General features: G+C 41.6%; 1 protein-coding gene across 1 annotated transcript; it reads right to left on the minus strand.

Moving 5' to 3' along the window:
* Window positions 1-1,028: 1,028 nt before the first annotated feature.
* cdc40 (cell division cycle 40 homolog (S. cerevisiae)) lies at window positions 1,029-13,218 on the minus strand. The gene is made up of 15 exons (XM_061091529.1): window positions 13,027-13,218; window positions 12,547-12,633; window positions 12,157-12,286; window positions 11,960-12,046; window positions 11,704-11,843; window positions 11,446-11,542; window positions 11,206-11,345; window positions 10,238-10,312; window positions 9,854-9,899; window positions 8,507-8,608; window positions 7,373-7,488; window positions 6,893-7,026; window positions 3,779-3,855; window positions 2,086-2,230; window positions 1,029-1,613 (listed from the first exon to the last, which is right to left on the minus strand). Exons 1-15 carry the CDS (start codon window positions 13,216-13,218, stop codon window positions 1,436-1,438), a joined length of 1,746 nt encoding a protein of 581 aa, XP_060947512.1. The 3' UTR covers window positions 1,029-1,435.
* Between the last annotated feature and the right edge of the window lie 323 nt (window positions 13,219-13,541).

Below are 13,541 nucleotides of genomic sequence, written 5' to 3' on the forward strand. Positions count from 1 at the left end.
TGACCTCAGTCGTGTAGAGGGGCAGAGTAATTGCCTGCAGAGGCGTCTCTGTGTTCTACCTCATCGTGGCTGTGTTGTTGGCTGCAGGTCAGCCTCTGAGTCACACCCAGCCATGGCAGTTTGGTCCTATCTGGATATGGCCAATGGCCTTTTTGGATGATGTAAGTCTTCACAGACCCAAGAGACAGCAGCCAGCAGAACAGTGGATTAATTCAGACACTTTATGTTAAAAGAGGAGGGAAGAAGGGATCTGCTCTGGAGGCAGAAGATAAGTGTCTGGACACTTCCCTGCGGATGAACTTGTTAGACTATGTCTGGATCACAGAACACGAGAATTTTATGAAAAACTGCATGATTAAAGTCTCATGTACACAGTGTATTGTATATTTGAATGAGGAAGTGTGACAGAATGAAAACACTCCAATCACCATTTATTGTTTGCGAATCAGGGAAAGGATTCAGGTGTTTATATCTTCTTCTGAAGTTTAATTGGCCTTTACCAAAAAAACTATAACTAAATTATGCCAACAAATTAAACACTAAACAAAAATCATAAACTTACACAACTTATGTAACTTAAGCAAATACTTGAATATAGCTTAATTAAACGAGGAAACAAAATTGTTTGGTTTGTCTTTTTTAGGATTTTGTGTTAAACTATATTCTGTTTTAAAAGTTTTGATATGCAAGAAGTCTTCATTAAAATGTCTAAAAACAACTACGTTATATGTTTTGTTGACTTTTGCAACTCATTATCCAAAATGCTCCAATGTTAAAACCAATAGACATCCTCCATTTTATTCAAGGTAACCAGATATTTGATTTTGGTGGTGTTTTTTTCTGTTTCATATATGATCTTGATTAGTTATTGCCCCCTTCTGCACGACGTGAATAAAACTTAAATAAATAAACTCATCTGTGAATTGGATTTGCACCCAAGATGTGTCAGTTGGATAGCTATCTGTGATGGTAGTGGGGACTCCAACTCCCATGATCCAATGCCAAAAAATACATGTAGTTTTAAGAAGAATATTTCACAGAATGTTTATTTCCACAAAGGGATGGTCAGACAATTAAAAACAAATGTTTTTATCAAGGATTACAAACTAAAAATTAAAACAGAACATTCCCGATTAAACTGAAAACATTTACTGAAAAAAAACAAAAAAAGCAAATGTAGCCCTCAAATGTGTTTGTTGTAGCAGAAACAACCTTTAAAAGTATGTTTGTGTTCATCTTTGTACAGATACATTACATGAGTTTACACATTTGAGCTCTTATGGGATACAATAAACACTGCAACAATTAGACTGGATACCAGTCCTGTGGCATTCACCGGAAAATGTTAACAAACCCCATGGGACAAACAAACCCTTTCTGTGTCTAAAGTAAAAAAAGTTCAGTTTAACCCCTCACATCCCACCCAGAGCAGTTTCTAGTCCCAGAGTTTGATTTGTCCGTCCCAGCCGCAGGTGATGACCTTGGAGGTTTCGTGTGGATGCCACAGGGCGCTGATGCAGACCTTGTCGTGAGCCTTGATCCTTTGGTAAAGCTTGGTGGTCTTCCAATCCCAGATGTTCAGCTTTCCATCCGCATCTCCCGAGACCACGTAGCTGGTAGAAAGGAAAGGAACATGAGTGGTTCTCTTAAAAAAAGGACTTCTATCTCCACTTCACCTGCCAAAAGGTGGGAGTTTTAGAATTTTGGGTATCTAGACTGGCCAAGAGTTGCCGTGTTGCCATGGCTACTGAGAGGAAGTGAGGACACCAGTTCACACATGTGGGTGGTGGTGGGTGAGAAGCGGGGGAGAAAAAAGGTCCTAATGGGTATTTTGGCTAAAATTAGGAAGCTGACCTGTCCTACTTATCTCTCCTTTTGGAACTTATACACTAGATAATGCGAAGAGACTGTTCTGCACAGCTCTTTAACATGTAAAGGGTTTTAGAGGCGAGCAGAAGCATCTGTATTAAGCTGTTTTGAAGCCTAACTGTCTATTTGTCATAACCTGGAATAAAATGATTCTTGCCGTTTGTTTTAATTTCCTCATAATGATATTTTAAAATGATTGAGTGACAAAATGTTTACCTCATGTCTGGGGAGAAGTCGACTTGGCAGGCGTAGCCGGCGACCATGTGGCCCTTGAAGACCTTTTTCTTGTTCAGTCTGAAGCGGTTCTGGGCTCCGAAGATAAGAATCTGGTTGTCCATGGACTGGCACGCTAGCCATTTACCTGCAGAGAAAAACAGACAAAAAACATGATAGCACACTGCTACACAAAACCCCTGTTAATATTGCACAAGCACTGATGTGGTAATAAGATGCATGATGTGTAAGTATGTGCTAAACCTGGCAGGGTGACACCACCGATCTTTAACTCAGAGTGAATGTTTGAACCAAGTTTTAATCCATTTCCTCATTGGGTTCTTGAGATGAGCTCACAAGAGATTTGTAGTAATTTGAAGTTCTATGAACATATAACTTACAAGAATGGAACAGAAGCACACACTTAAAATGCCTCTGGCCACTAGCCGTTCCCTGGGGCAAAGGCATCAAAACGTGGCCATTTGCTTTTGAGTGGACAACGCTCTGAAGGGTTATGAACTCATCATTCTGCCATTGTTAAATTGGGAAGATTAGGGCGTTGTAGTGAAAAAAGAAAAGAGGTTTTCCATCAGTGACTGCTCGGTTAAGATCTACTTTACAGAGCGTTACAGCTCCTGACAACGCTGCGGTCTCCAAGTCACCACACAGTGATAAGAGGCAGCGCTGCAGTGTCAAAGCATTACATGACTCAGTGCACTTCTTAAAAGGAAACATGCTGGAAATTATTAATGTGGTATGAGAAAGCGCTCTGGTGTTGTTGAGCAGTGTGTGTGTGTGTCTGTCCTGTTACATCCCCTCTCACAGGATTTGATGCGTCTGGCACTTTCCCCCTGAATCCAGGCTTTATGACAGTTGTATTGATTTTCTCATTCAACTCTCAGCACAAGTGTAATTCCAACATCAAACTCTTCCATTATCAAATTATTGTCCGCTGCCTCACATTGTTCCTTGTATCTACAAATGATATCTGTAAAGGCAGTAGACCCTCTCGTCTGAATCGTGAAAATAGATGTTAACTTTCAGGAATATAACCAACGAACCTCAAAGCATTGTGTCAAGCAACTGTTATTATTTAGAAAGGATCAGAGACTTCTTTCAGTAAAAGCTTGTTCCTCTTGCTCACCTGACTCAACTGGTGAAAGGATTTCCAAGCCCCCGCCCTTCAGATTTCATACCTTTCTGGAATCCAACTGATGGAAATCCATAAAAGCCACAGAGATCTTAAATCCCCACGTTTATCCACTTCAGTTTCCCCTCATCCCTCTTCGATGCGCACCGACTTGTCGTTAATTGAAACTGCTGGCTGCTGTGTGCTCTGCAGTTCACTCCCTCGCCTCCACCCCAGCATGGAGTGTTTGAACAGCGCTCTGTGACAGCTGGTGCACCCCAAGCAAACAGAGGATTGGAAAGATCAGGTCATTCATGTCCTATATGTATGTATTTGAGTACGCCTGTTCGTCTATAGTTCCTAATTGGGCCCGCTCCTGATCCAGTGACAGGCTCTGGATGTTTTCTCCTCATACCTTTAATTAGCTGAACTCAGTCTGCCCCTTGTTTTAGTTCTGCTGAGCAATGGCCAGCAGCTTCAATCTGGCAATATAGGTTTATTCTCCCTAGAGATCTCTGCACTGTGTGTGTGTGTGTGTGTGTGTTTTGCCACAGTTTGTCTACTCACCATTGGGAGAGAGAGTCACAGCTGGCATGGAGTGCATACTGGGCTCAGCAATGTACTTGAAGTCCACAGGGATGTCCCTGAAAAAGGCACAAAGCACAGAGATTACTTTAGAAAACAGGTTAAACACTGGATGAGAGAACAACCCGAGCAGGACCCTGAAGGAAAAAAAATCACAACATTCAAAGAGCTGTAGCTTGTTTCACACTGCAGCTGTCTACACGCTTGGTTCTGAAGAGAGGACGGCTAACGTGAAAGATCAGGTGGTGCCGATTTTACAGCTACTGCATTGCCAGTAAGTGTTTGATGCTGCACCACCGACTGTGCAGGCAACCAATTATTCATTAATCTGTTTTGTCTCCCTGCTTTGGGACGGAGAGGGAACTTGGCTATTTAATCTTAAATTGTCTGTAGAAGATTATTCAAACTAACAGTTCAGCATAAGTGTGTGTGTGTGTGTGTGTGTTTGTGTGTGTGTGTGTCTGCCAGGATGACAGCGTGGCAATTTGCGTTTTCTTTCCTGCTGACCTTCCAGAACTTGCTGCAAACAAAATGGGTCTTTCTTTCTTAAGTGTGTGTGGGATCCTTTCAAGTAAGAGCAAAAGAGCAACAGCCGTCAACACATCTTGCTCTCTGCTTAAACTAAAGCCCGGTCTGTTTCTTTCACTGAGAAGTAACAGCTGGAGTCGAGTGAAGGGAGTAAGACCAAAAATGGACTTCGAAGAACTACAGAGAAATGAGAAATGCAGTCCCTCAGACAGATAAAACACACTCGGATTCATGTGTGCGTAGACTGTCAGACATTAAAAGGGCCCCTTGGGTTTGTCAGAGCCAATGTCTGGAGACAAGCTAAACTCTGACAAGATAACAAAGCCATTGGATTCCCTGTTCTGAACTGGAAAACATTGTGAGGGGATGAAAGGGAGAAAAATATGACAATCAGTCTACACACAAGAGATACTCATGAATCATAGATGATTTACTGTTTGTTGCGTTTCACGTCGATCAAGCTCAGGGACAATGGCTCAAACAGAAACAGGATTTTTGTATATTTATTACTTATGAGGTCCAGTTTGTCAGGCAGAACAGCTGCGGACCTTGACCCATGGGTAAGACTAAGTGAGATGAAGGCAGCTGCCTGATCAGGCTTGGAGAAAATGTTAATTCTGCCCTCCGGTTAGAAATGGTGGATTTACATTTCACAGCAACTTAATACGTTCCCAGTGTAGTTACCATACAAGAGCTCAGAGGGAGAACTTGCTTGTTTATTTTCTTCATGTGAATGTCACTGTTGCCCTAAATGTCCAGGTGAACCCAACTCAAAATCTTGCAGCTCAATAGTCAGGGTTAAATTGTCAAATATTCATATTCGTAATCTGGTTTGACTAAACTTCTGTGTACCTTCCGGGCAGCTGTGGGTCTAGAGTGCTCACTAACCGGAAGGCCGTTGGTTTGATGCACTGCTCCTCCATTCAGCACTCAGAGTTTTACTTGAACAAGATACTGAATCCCTACATGTCCCTGACTGCTCTGTCAAGTGTGTGAATGTTGTGTGACAGAAAATGCAATTTTCTTGGATGTCGAAGCCGTTCACTTTTCACCGTTTGTGATTCCGACAATGTCCTTCATTCTGTGTCCAACCCAGTTTCATTGTTCTCTTAATGACATCTAATCCTCCTCCAGTGTGTACTGCGGATTCTACGCTCCCTTGTGACAAACCTCTGCTGCAGCTAAGTAGCCTCCCCAAAATCCTCATGAATATGTGTGTAAGAACAAGGATAGAATTTGAATTACATGTGGGCATTTCGCACTGTGATTCGAATGACGTAAATTTGCTGCCTCACAAGGTTTTTCTCACCATCTGGCATTTTCCTCTCACCCTGCCCGTCTCTGCCAGCCTTGGCTTCGACTCCCATGATGCGAGACTGTTCTGGGGAATTCAGTCTAATGATGGTATGTAACCGCTCTCAAAAGAGGGGAATGGCTCCAAGAGGAAGGAGGAAAAGGAAGAGCTAAGAGCCAGGTGGCATCCGTGGGAGAAAGAAGCACAGTAAAGCCACTCTTCAGCCCAACATACCACTCGCATGCTCGCTCCCACGCTGCACTACAAAGGCCCATGGGACCCCCCCCCCCCTCTTAGACAAGTATAGAAAGTGGAGTCATGGGATATGTTACCAAATTGCTCCACATTTTTGTTGATATTTTATTATGCCCTTCATCCTTATGACATGAAGCTTGTGTGAACCCTTTTAGCAGCTAATCGCCATTTTTCTTATTACGCAGTAAAAAAACAAGAGAGCTAGGAAGTTGTTTATCCTCCTAAATCCACAGGAGGCTTCCTTTATCAGCTGCTCTTTAAATATTTATCACCTCAGAGCAAAGAATACAGACATTTGTTTATCACCACAGGACCACTGGCCAATCCGCAGGCTGCCCTGTGGTCTCTCCTGATTGGCTACATGCGAAGACAATTTCAATAAATAAATGAGCTCATTAAAAACGTGTACGTGTCTTGTTTCTGTAATTTCAGGAAGGAGAATTCCGCGATCTGACCTGCCAGTCATCCAAGCGCATCTTTTCATTTACAAAACAGGGGTTATTGTTGGGGCATTGTCACTAGACAATGTTTAACTCCAGGGGCGAAGTAAACAAGCAGAGTAACAGATGCATGTGAAGCAGACAAACTGTGGCAGAGGCTGTGACTCATATAGCAGCACAGCTGGGTGAACAGTTCAGTGCAGGGTCGTCTGGAGGTGGGTTGATGTCTGCTCTTCTTGAGAGTCTAATGAGAGGTTCAGGACAGGATATACTGTTTTGCATGTTAATAGTTTGTCCTTGGTTTTTCTTGTTGCACAGAAAAGACACAACACAAGGAGACTTGTTGTCACCAAGATGCACCTAAATGAGGCGGAAGAACCAACCTGTCCTGCTGTTGACTATCTTTTGAATTTTACTAATTTAACTTTTGTTGCATGATAAAGCAAAAGATACATTTCCCTTCCTGTTCATAATTCAAACAGTCTTCCATTATTAGGGACTATATGCCTCGCTTAGAATTATTGTAGCAAACATTATGAAGCAGCAGAGTTCATTTTTTTTAAAGTAGTCTGTACTTACCACTCCCACACTCTGAGACTTTTATCGTCTGATGTGCTGACAAACCGACGATTCTCATCAACAAAGGTGATGGTGTTGACGGCTCCAAGGTGGCGATCGTACTCCTGAACCACCTCCTTCGTTCTGATGTCCCACTGTTAAGGATCAGAGACAGAGCAGAGGTTAATACATTCATGCCTGACGAAGTGAAGAAAATAACTTGTTTGATGACAGCTGTTCACACTCATTCTTGAGCACTACATATTTTTGACCACCCTGATGCTGCCTGTGATTCATGACCTGCTCTAGTCCAGACAGCCTGTGAACCTCTAGCGAAGCGTGCACACACACACACAACTACGCACATGAGCACTGGAAGGTAAGGTGTGTATTACATGCTACTATGAGCACTGGAGGTATACACATAAATCCCTGTGTACACCTGTACAACTGGGGAAGACATGGGGAGATGGTTGTAGCTGCAGAAAATACCAACTCTACCTGAACAATTTTCTTGTCGGACATGCCGGCCACAAAAAGGTTCTGCTTCTCCTCATCCGGGTTGAACTTAACACAGTACGGGACCTTTTTGTTGGTGAAGGGGGAGATGCACTTGCCTGTGGAGGGAAGCAAATTGAAAGTCAATTTTCCAGAATAATCCACAGTGGCTTTTCAGAAACATAAACTCAAGTTGTTTAAAAGTCTGCGGCCGTCCCCGCAGACAGAAACAGCTCAGGCGTAACACAATGTGTTCATTCAGCAGAGCTGAATCCCCATGGGGCGGATGCTACCACCACTGTTGGAGCTGAGAGAACAGGAAATTAAAACGACTACCCTAGGAAACCCTTAAATTTAGAATGAAAGCTCTTCACCAACATCAGTTCTATAGTGTATTCAGTGATTTAACTGAAACTGGGACAAATCTGGAATAAAATAGAAAAGATCCCTGCGTGTGTATGTGAACTTCAGGGGTTCCTGATCTCACCGACGCTACAGGTCCCCCTGTTAACTTTTCCCTCTGCTCATCCAGTTCTGTATCTATTTTCATGTGTAGCTGCAGGAAATAATTAACTCTTAGCTCAAGTACTTGGAAAACATGTTGACACAAAGGATCCTGTTATCAACAAGTGGGGGATATAACTCTTTTCTGCCCTCTGCTGGACAGGCAGTCTTGGGTTGAGAGGGGTGGATAGAGTCAGATGATCAGAAGGGAGAGAAGACACGGTGTTCTTTTGGGGCTAATGTTGCATTGACCTCTATGTAAACAGAATTTATATTACATTGTTTTAATGCAACTATCCATGGGCAGGTGGGCCCAAGATGAACAATTATTTTCATTAATAATTAATCTGCAGAATTTTCTTTGATTTATGAATTAGCTCTTCCATGAAATACGATGAACAGCCATCCCAATTTCCTTCAGCCAGAGGGGACATCTGCAATTTACTTCTTTTATCTGACCCACAATCCAATCCAAAAATAAAATCAGTTCATTATCACTAAAATAAAAAACAGCCAGCAAATCTGAGAAGCTCTAGTGAGGGTATTCAGGTGTAAAGAGTCAGTGGCTTTGATTTGAAAAGTATGTGTGCGGTTAAACAGTCCAAGTCAAGGGCAAAATGAGGACCAGCGTACCTGTTTCAGTGTCCCACAGCTTCAGGTAGCGGTCATAGGCAGCACTGAGGAACTGGGTCCCACTGTTGTTGAAGCAAATGTCTCGTACTGCTTTGCTGTGGCCTAACACACAGAGGAAATTCACACACATATTACAAGCAAATACATACATATTTTCCAGGGAAAATTCACTTCATATGTCTTATTTCCAAAAGTCTCCTCCAGGAGCCTTCTTTTGATACACGATTCATTTGAGGGGACGTGAAATCTGGTTATGGGAAAGAAAGGATGTGGAGGGAGACAGATGAAGAGGGCTGTGGGAGACGAGGGGAATAGAATCACTAAATGAGCTTGGAGAGAGTGAGAATAATACATGGTCCTTCAGTCTTTCCAACTGCTCTCCACCTTCTTTTATTCTCGTCCTAATCCCAATATACGTACGTAGCCTTTTGGCTTTTTCTCAGGCAGGGAGACGTGAGGTCCCCCTTGTTAAAGCTGGCTTTTTATCAGGATTGCGCTGTTTCCCCAGCGATAAAAGGGCCCACTGAGGAAGTGTCTGCCTGCCTGCTGGCTCGAAACGCTGCTCGCTGACAGACCAAAGCAAACGCTGCCATCACAGACAACATTGATGGCGTGCGTGTATATGCAGGAATACACAGATACACTAACTCAAAAATATTAGTCCCCTAATCATGTATCTTTTTTCATCGAGATCCATGAATTATATTCTGAGAAATCAATAAACATAGTAAGTAGAATAATCTCAACAATGTATTTTTTGGACTTATAATGCCGCTCTGACAGAAAAACAATTAAAATCATCAGCTGCATCTCTGCCGCTTTCCCTCCACACACACACAACCATCTTTATTCAGGTTGTTCACGCCTAAATTGTGTTCTCCTCTCTTCCTGTGCACCGGCTCCTCTCTGTGTCTAGTGCTCTCCCCTGCCCCTCGTTCCCCTCGGCCCCGGGGCTCCTGAATTATGCATATTCTGTGAAGGAGCTGACAAGCAGAACCGTGGCTGCAAACAATCTCTATTCTGACAGCGTGCTGTCTCTGGAAGAGTGTAAGAGTGACCTGCATGCATTAGCCTACACCCCAGACCCCAACAAGAAAAAAAGCCTTCACTTTCTGTCAACGGTCAGCAGACATGTCATCAGCATTTAAGTAATGCTGAGCTCATGGTCTGTTCCAGGTTTGCGTTTCTTAAAATGCAGTTTGCCTTCAAGCCCTCCAGCAGATTTCATGTTTGCTAATCATATGCTGTTTTATACAAAATAATACAATATTATGTCACCATTTTATACAGTGGATAGTCAATATTCACCAAAAATAGAATTATGAGCGGAGATCTCAAATTACTCACCAATAAACGTCCGTATACACCTCCTCTCGCCGTACACTTCCCACAGCTGTGGAGAGAAGGAGGTAAAACTGAAAATAGATTTGACATCACTGAGCCCATCACTATATTAATTCTTATCACTGCAGCAAGTGCAAGCTGGCAACATTTTTTATCATTTGTAGACATAGTATCACATTAAATATAAAAAACAAAGCTGTTTTCTACAATGCAGTTTGTAGAGTACAATAGATTGAAGTGATGGTAATTATTAGCTTTTAATCTTTTCTCAAGAAAAGCACAATATGAGAAAACGTTAGAGCTCATAAAGTGACATGGTTATCAGCCATAACCAAACACATATTACAAGTATTACGTAATCATTCATAAGCTTCAATGAGAATTTACCTTGATCTTACAGTCCATGGAGGAGGAGAGCAGGAGATGGCCAGAGCTAGGAAATAGTCGGATCCCACTGACACCCTGGAAAAAGGATTATATTCAGAGATTGAATCACATTAGTCTTTTTATCATGAGTATGCTAGTTTCAACTGATGAGCATTTCGGTATTTGTGAGACATTTTTTAAGTCATTATCTTTTCTTTTGCGGTAGTTTTATAATTGTTCTACGCTAAAAGGGTTAAAATCATTGCTTACTGTGATGGAAAGCAGCACTAGATCTAAATTGTCCACACAAAATACTGTGTATTTTAACCTTATTGCCATTATTTTGACATGGACCAGACAACTGGTGTTAAAGCAGTTTTCAGGAGAGACATCAATTGAGTCACAATGAAACCAGAGTATATAGAGTGTGTTCACCTTCTACTCTGCCTCTGTCATAGTCACAAAAATGATGACGACTCTTCAAAACTTTCTTAAAACTAAGGTGACAAAGTGGGCCGTTTATTAGCTTTTCAAACTCTTTGTATTTTAAACTAGACGCTGAGGGGGAGTAGCTTCCTGCACAAAGCTGATAGGAGCCAATTTAAAACTTGAGTGATTTCTCTCTCCCTGGAGCACACTGGCAGATCTGAGGCATGAATCAGATCTTCCTTGGAATAACCCAGTGTTTGCCTTAATATTTAAATTATAAAAGACAGTGTTTTGAATGAGACTGAATAATATCTGATATGTCTGGGACAATGTGTGCGTCTAAGGCTGTTATCTTGTTAGCCTTGGAAAATCAAATGCATTATAGAATTTCTTCTCATAGACACACAATTCATATTTTGCATGTCCAAATCATTAGTATCCATCTTTGCAGTATTATAACCTATCAGCAAAGTTTGGGTAGAGAATATTTACAGCTGCAAGGTTTTATAACTGAGAGATAATGGACCATTCACAGAGACAAACAAATGATTGTGCCTGACCTTGGTGTGTCCGGACCAGACATGAATCTGTTTCTTAGGCAGATAACACTTGTCTGGAACTTCTGCAGAACGCAGGTTGATGCCCACATCCTGTGGAACGTGGAGGTAGGACCTGCCCTGGTAATCATACATGTCTTTAACTGTAGGAAGAACAAAAAGACAAAATCTGTAAATGAGTGTTTTTAAAAGCACATAGTGCCATAGCCGTTCAAATGTCTTAATTAGAGAGGGCAACAGTACCATGGAGAATAGTCTTCTCCTCTGCTGGAGATTCTTCCTCATTCTTTCCCCTCTTCTGTCTCTTGGCCAAGATTTCATCCAGCTCTTTCTTCTCCTCCTGTAAAATTAAATGAATCACAACCAAGGTTATAAACAACAAATTATTTATGTTCTTTGATACAGTCACAAACACAGGTTGAGCAATTTAAGGTGCAATCAATTACTTGATTGAGTGAAAAGTAGCAGTCTCAGCAACAATATATAGGTATAAAAAAATACCTCTGTGGGTTTGGCCGCATCCTTCTCATCGGCATATTTTGCCCAGGGTCCAAGGAAGTTGTCAATCTCTCCTGCATCTCCGCCTTTGACCTTTTTCCTTTTCTCAGATTTTGTATGTCCACTCTCAAACACAGTTAAGCCTTCAGGAGGAGCAAACAAGAAATTACAATTATGATCTTCTTTTAAATAATACTTTATTCAAAAATATAGTTTTAAGTATGTGGCTAGATGTAGACAAATTGCTTGTAATCATTACCTTTATTTTTCTCCGCGTCCTCTACTGCACCGATGTAGCTAGTTGTGGATACATTGTGTGTGTCCACAGAGGGATCTAGAGCATAACCTATTAGCAAAGTGGAGAGAGTTATAAAAAAGGTCATTAAAATTCAAAGAGGGTGCATATTTCAAATCACATCTATCAAACCAATGACAGGTCAGAAATGGTCTCCTTACCAAAGGTGGAGAATGTCCTCCTTTGCTGCTCAAACATGAAGTTGTTGACGTGAGCAGGTTCTGCGAATCCAGACAACATGTTCCTGGGGGCAGACATCTGCTGACTTTTGAACGGATTCGTTGGCCCGAACTACGAGGAATAAAAGAAAAACAAAATCAATAAGAGAGAGATGTCACCTTTGCAAGACATCTAAGATTCCTTGGATCTATGACCAATGACACTGCAGGAGTGGAGTTGTTTGTTGACGGCAAAGCATCAAAGGATTCATGGGTCAGAGATACAGAAGATTGTGTTTTAATGGCGTGTAATCAAACTTCGATCATTTCATCTAGTATCTTAATACAGTATCTCATATATTTTTGAGATGGTTGAGCTCCGTGATACATTACCTCTGGTGCAAACAGGGTTTCAAATGTCGGGTTGTAGTTGACTTCTTTCAGCGCAGGGTCCAGGTGTACTCCAGTCTCCACACCCTCCTGACAAGAAGATAGACAATCCGTTAACTTTGTGTTTTACAAGCAGCAGCAGATTGATTCATGGGTGAATCCGATAGTGAATGTAAAAGCAAAAACTTATCACGGAGACAATATTGATGACCCACTGTTGTTCTTTCTAAACGATGAGCAAGTTATTGTTTGATATAGATTCACAGGCTAACACACAACATCCTCACTAGCTCCAAGCTAGAAGTTTCCCGCTACAGCTTATATTTGGCTCACAACTGTTTTCGCTACTCAATAAACAAATACTCGTTAAATGTTTATCTTATTTGCTGAAACAGCAGGTTCACAATATCTAAGCACAATGCGACCAGCAGTTTACTATTTCCATGTACTGTTAGCTAACGCTAGCTAGCTACGTTAGCTTACCTTCACGGCGACTTCGGGAGCGGAGTTGAGAAGAGCCAGAGTCATGGTGGGTTCGGACTGAAGAGGCTTGAGATGGGCCATGGCGTCCGGGTCCGTCGGGTCCACTTTCCCCGCTGCGGTTTTCGATTCCGACTCATTGTCTGAGTCCGAATCGCTGCCGTACGAAACGAGGGAACTTATGGCGGCAGACATGTTGGATGTTGTGAATTCGACGGAAGCGGGAGTGTGGGACTTCCGTTATGGGTTAACAAAATAAAATGAAGAAAATAAAAAATAATGATTTAAACGGTGTGGCCAAACAGAACCACACAATTCCCAAATAACATATTATAAAATATTTGTTCTATTTATCTAGTTTCAATTTCAATTTAATTGTATTTTTGTTTACCTTACAACAGCAGAATTGTGTAATGATTGGCCGACGTCTATAATAAAATAAAATAAAATTAGACATAATGTAGTAAAGAAAAGAAAATTAGAATGAAATGTTAATAATTACCTTAAGTGATCTAAAT

This window comes from Limanda limanda, chromosome 18, assembly GCF_963576545.1.
Source record: "Limanda limanda chromosome 18, fLimLim1.1, whole genome shotgun sequence".
Classification (NCBI taxonomy): Eukaryota; Metazoa; Chordata; class Actinopteri; order Pleuronectiformes; family Pleuronectidae; genus Limanda; species Limanda limanda.

Excerpts from the sequence above, each read along its gene's own strand:
- cdc40 (XM_061091529.1), bottom strand. The coding sequence starts at position 13,218 with ATGTCTGCCGCCATAAGTTCCCTCGTTTCGTACGGCAGCGATTCGGAC. Across the intron at positions 9,900-10,237 it reads CCATGGACTGTAAGATCAAG|CTGTGGGAAGTGTACGGCGA; the intron begins GTAAATTCTCAT and ends TTCTCTCCACAG. Across the intron at positions 3,856-6,892 it reads AGTCTCAGAGTGTGGGAGTG|GGACATCCCTGTGGACTTCA; the intron begins GTAAGTACAGAC and ends TGCCTTTTTCAG.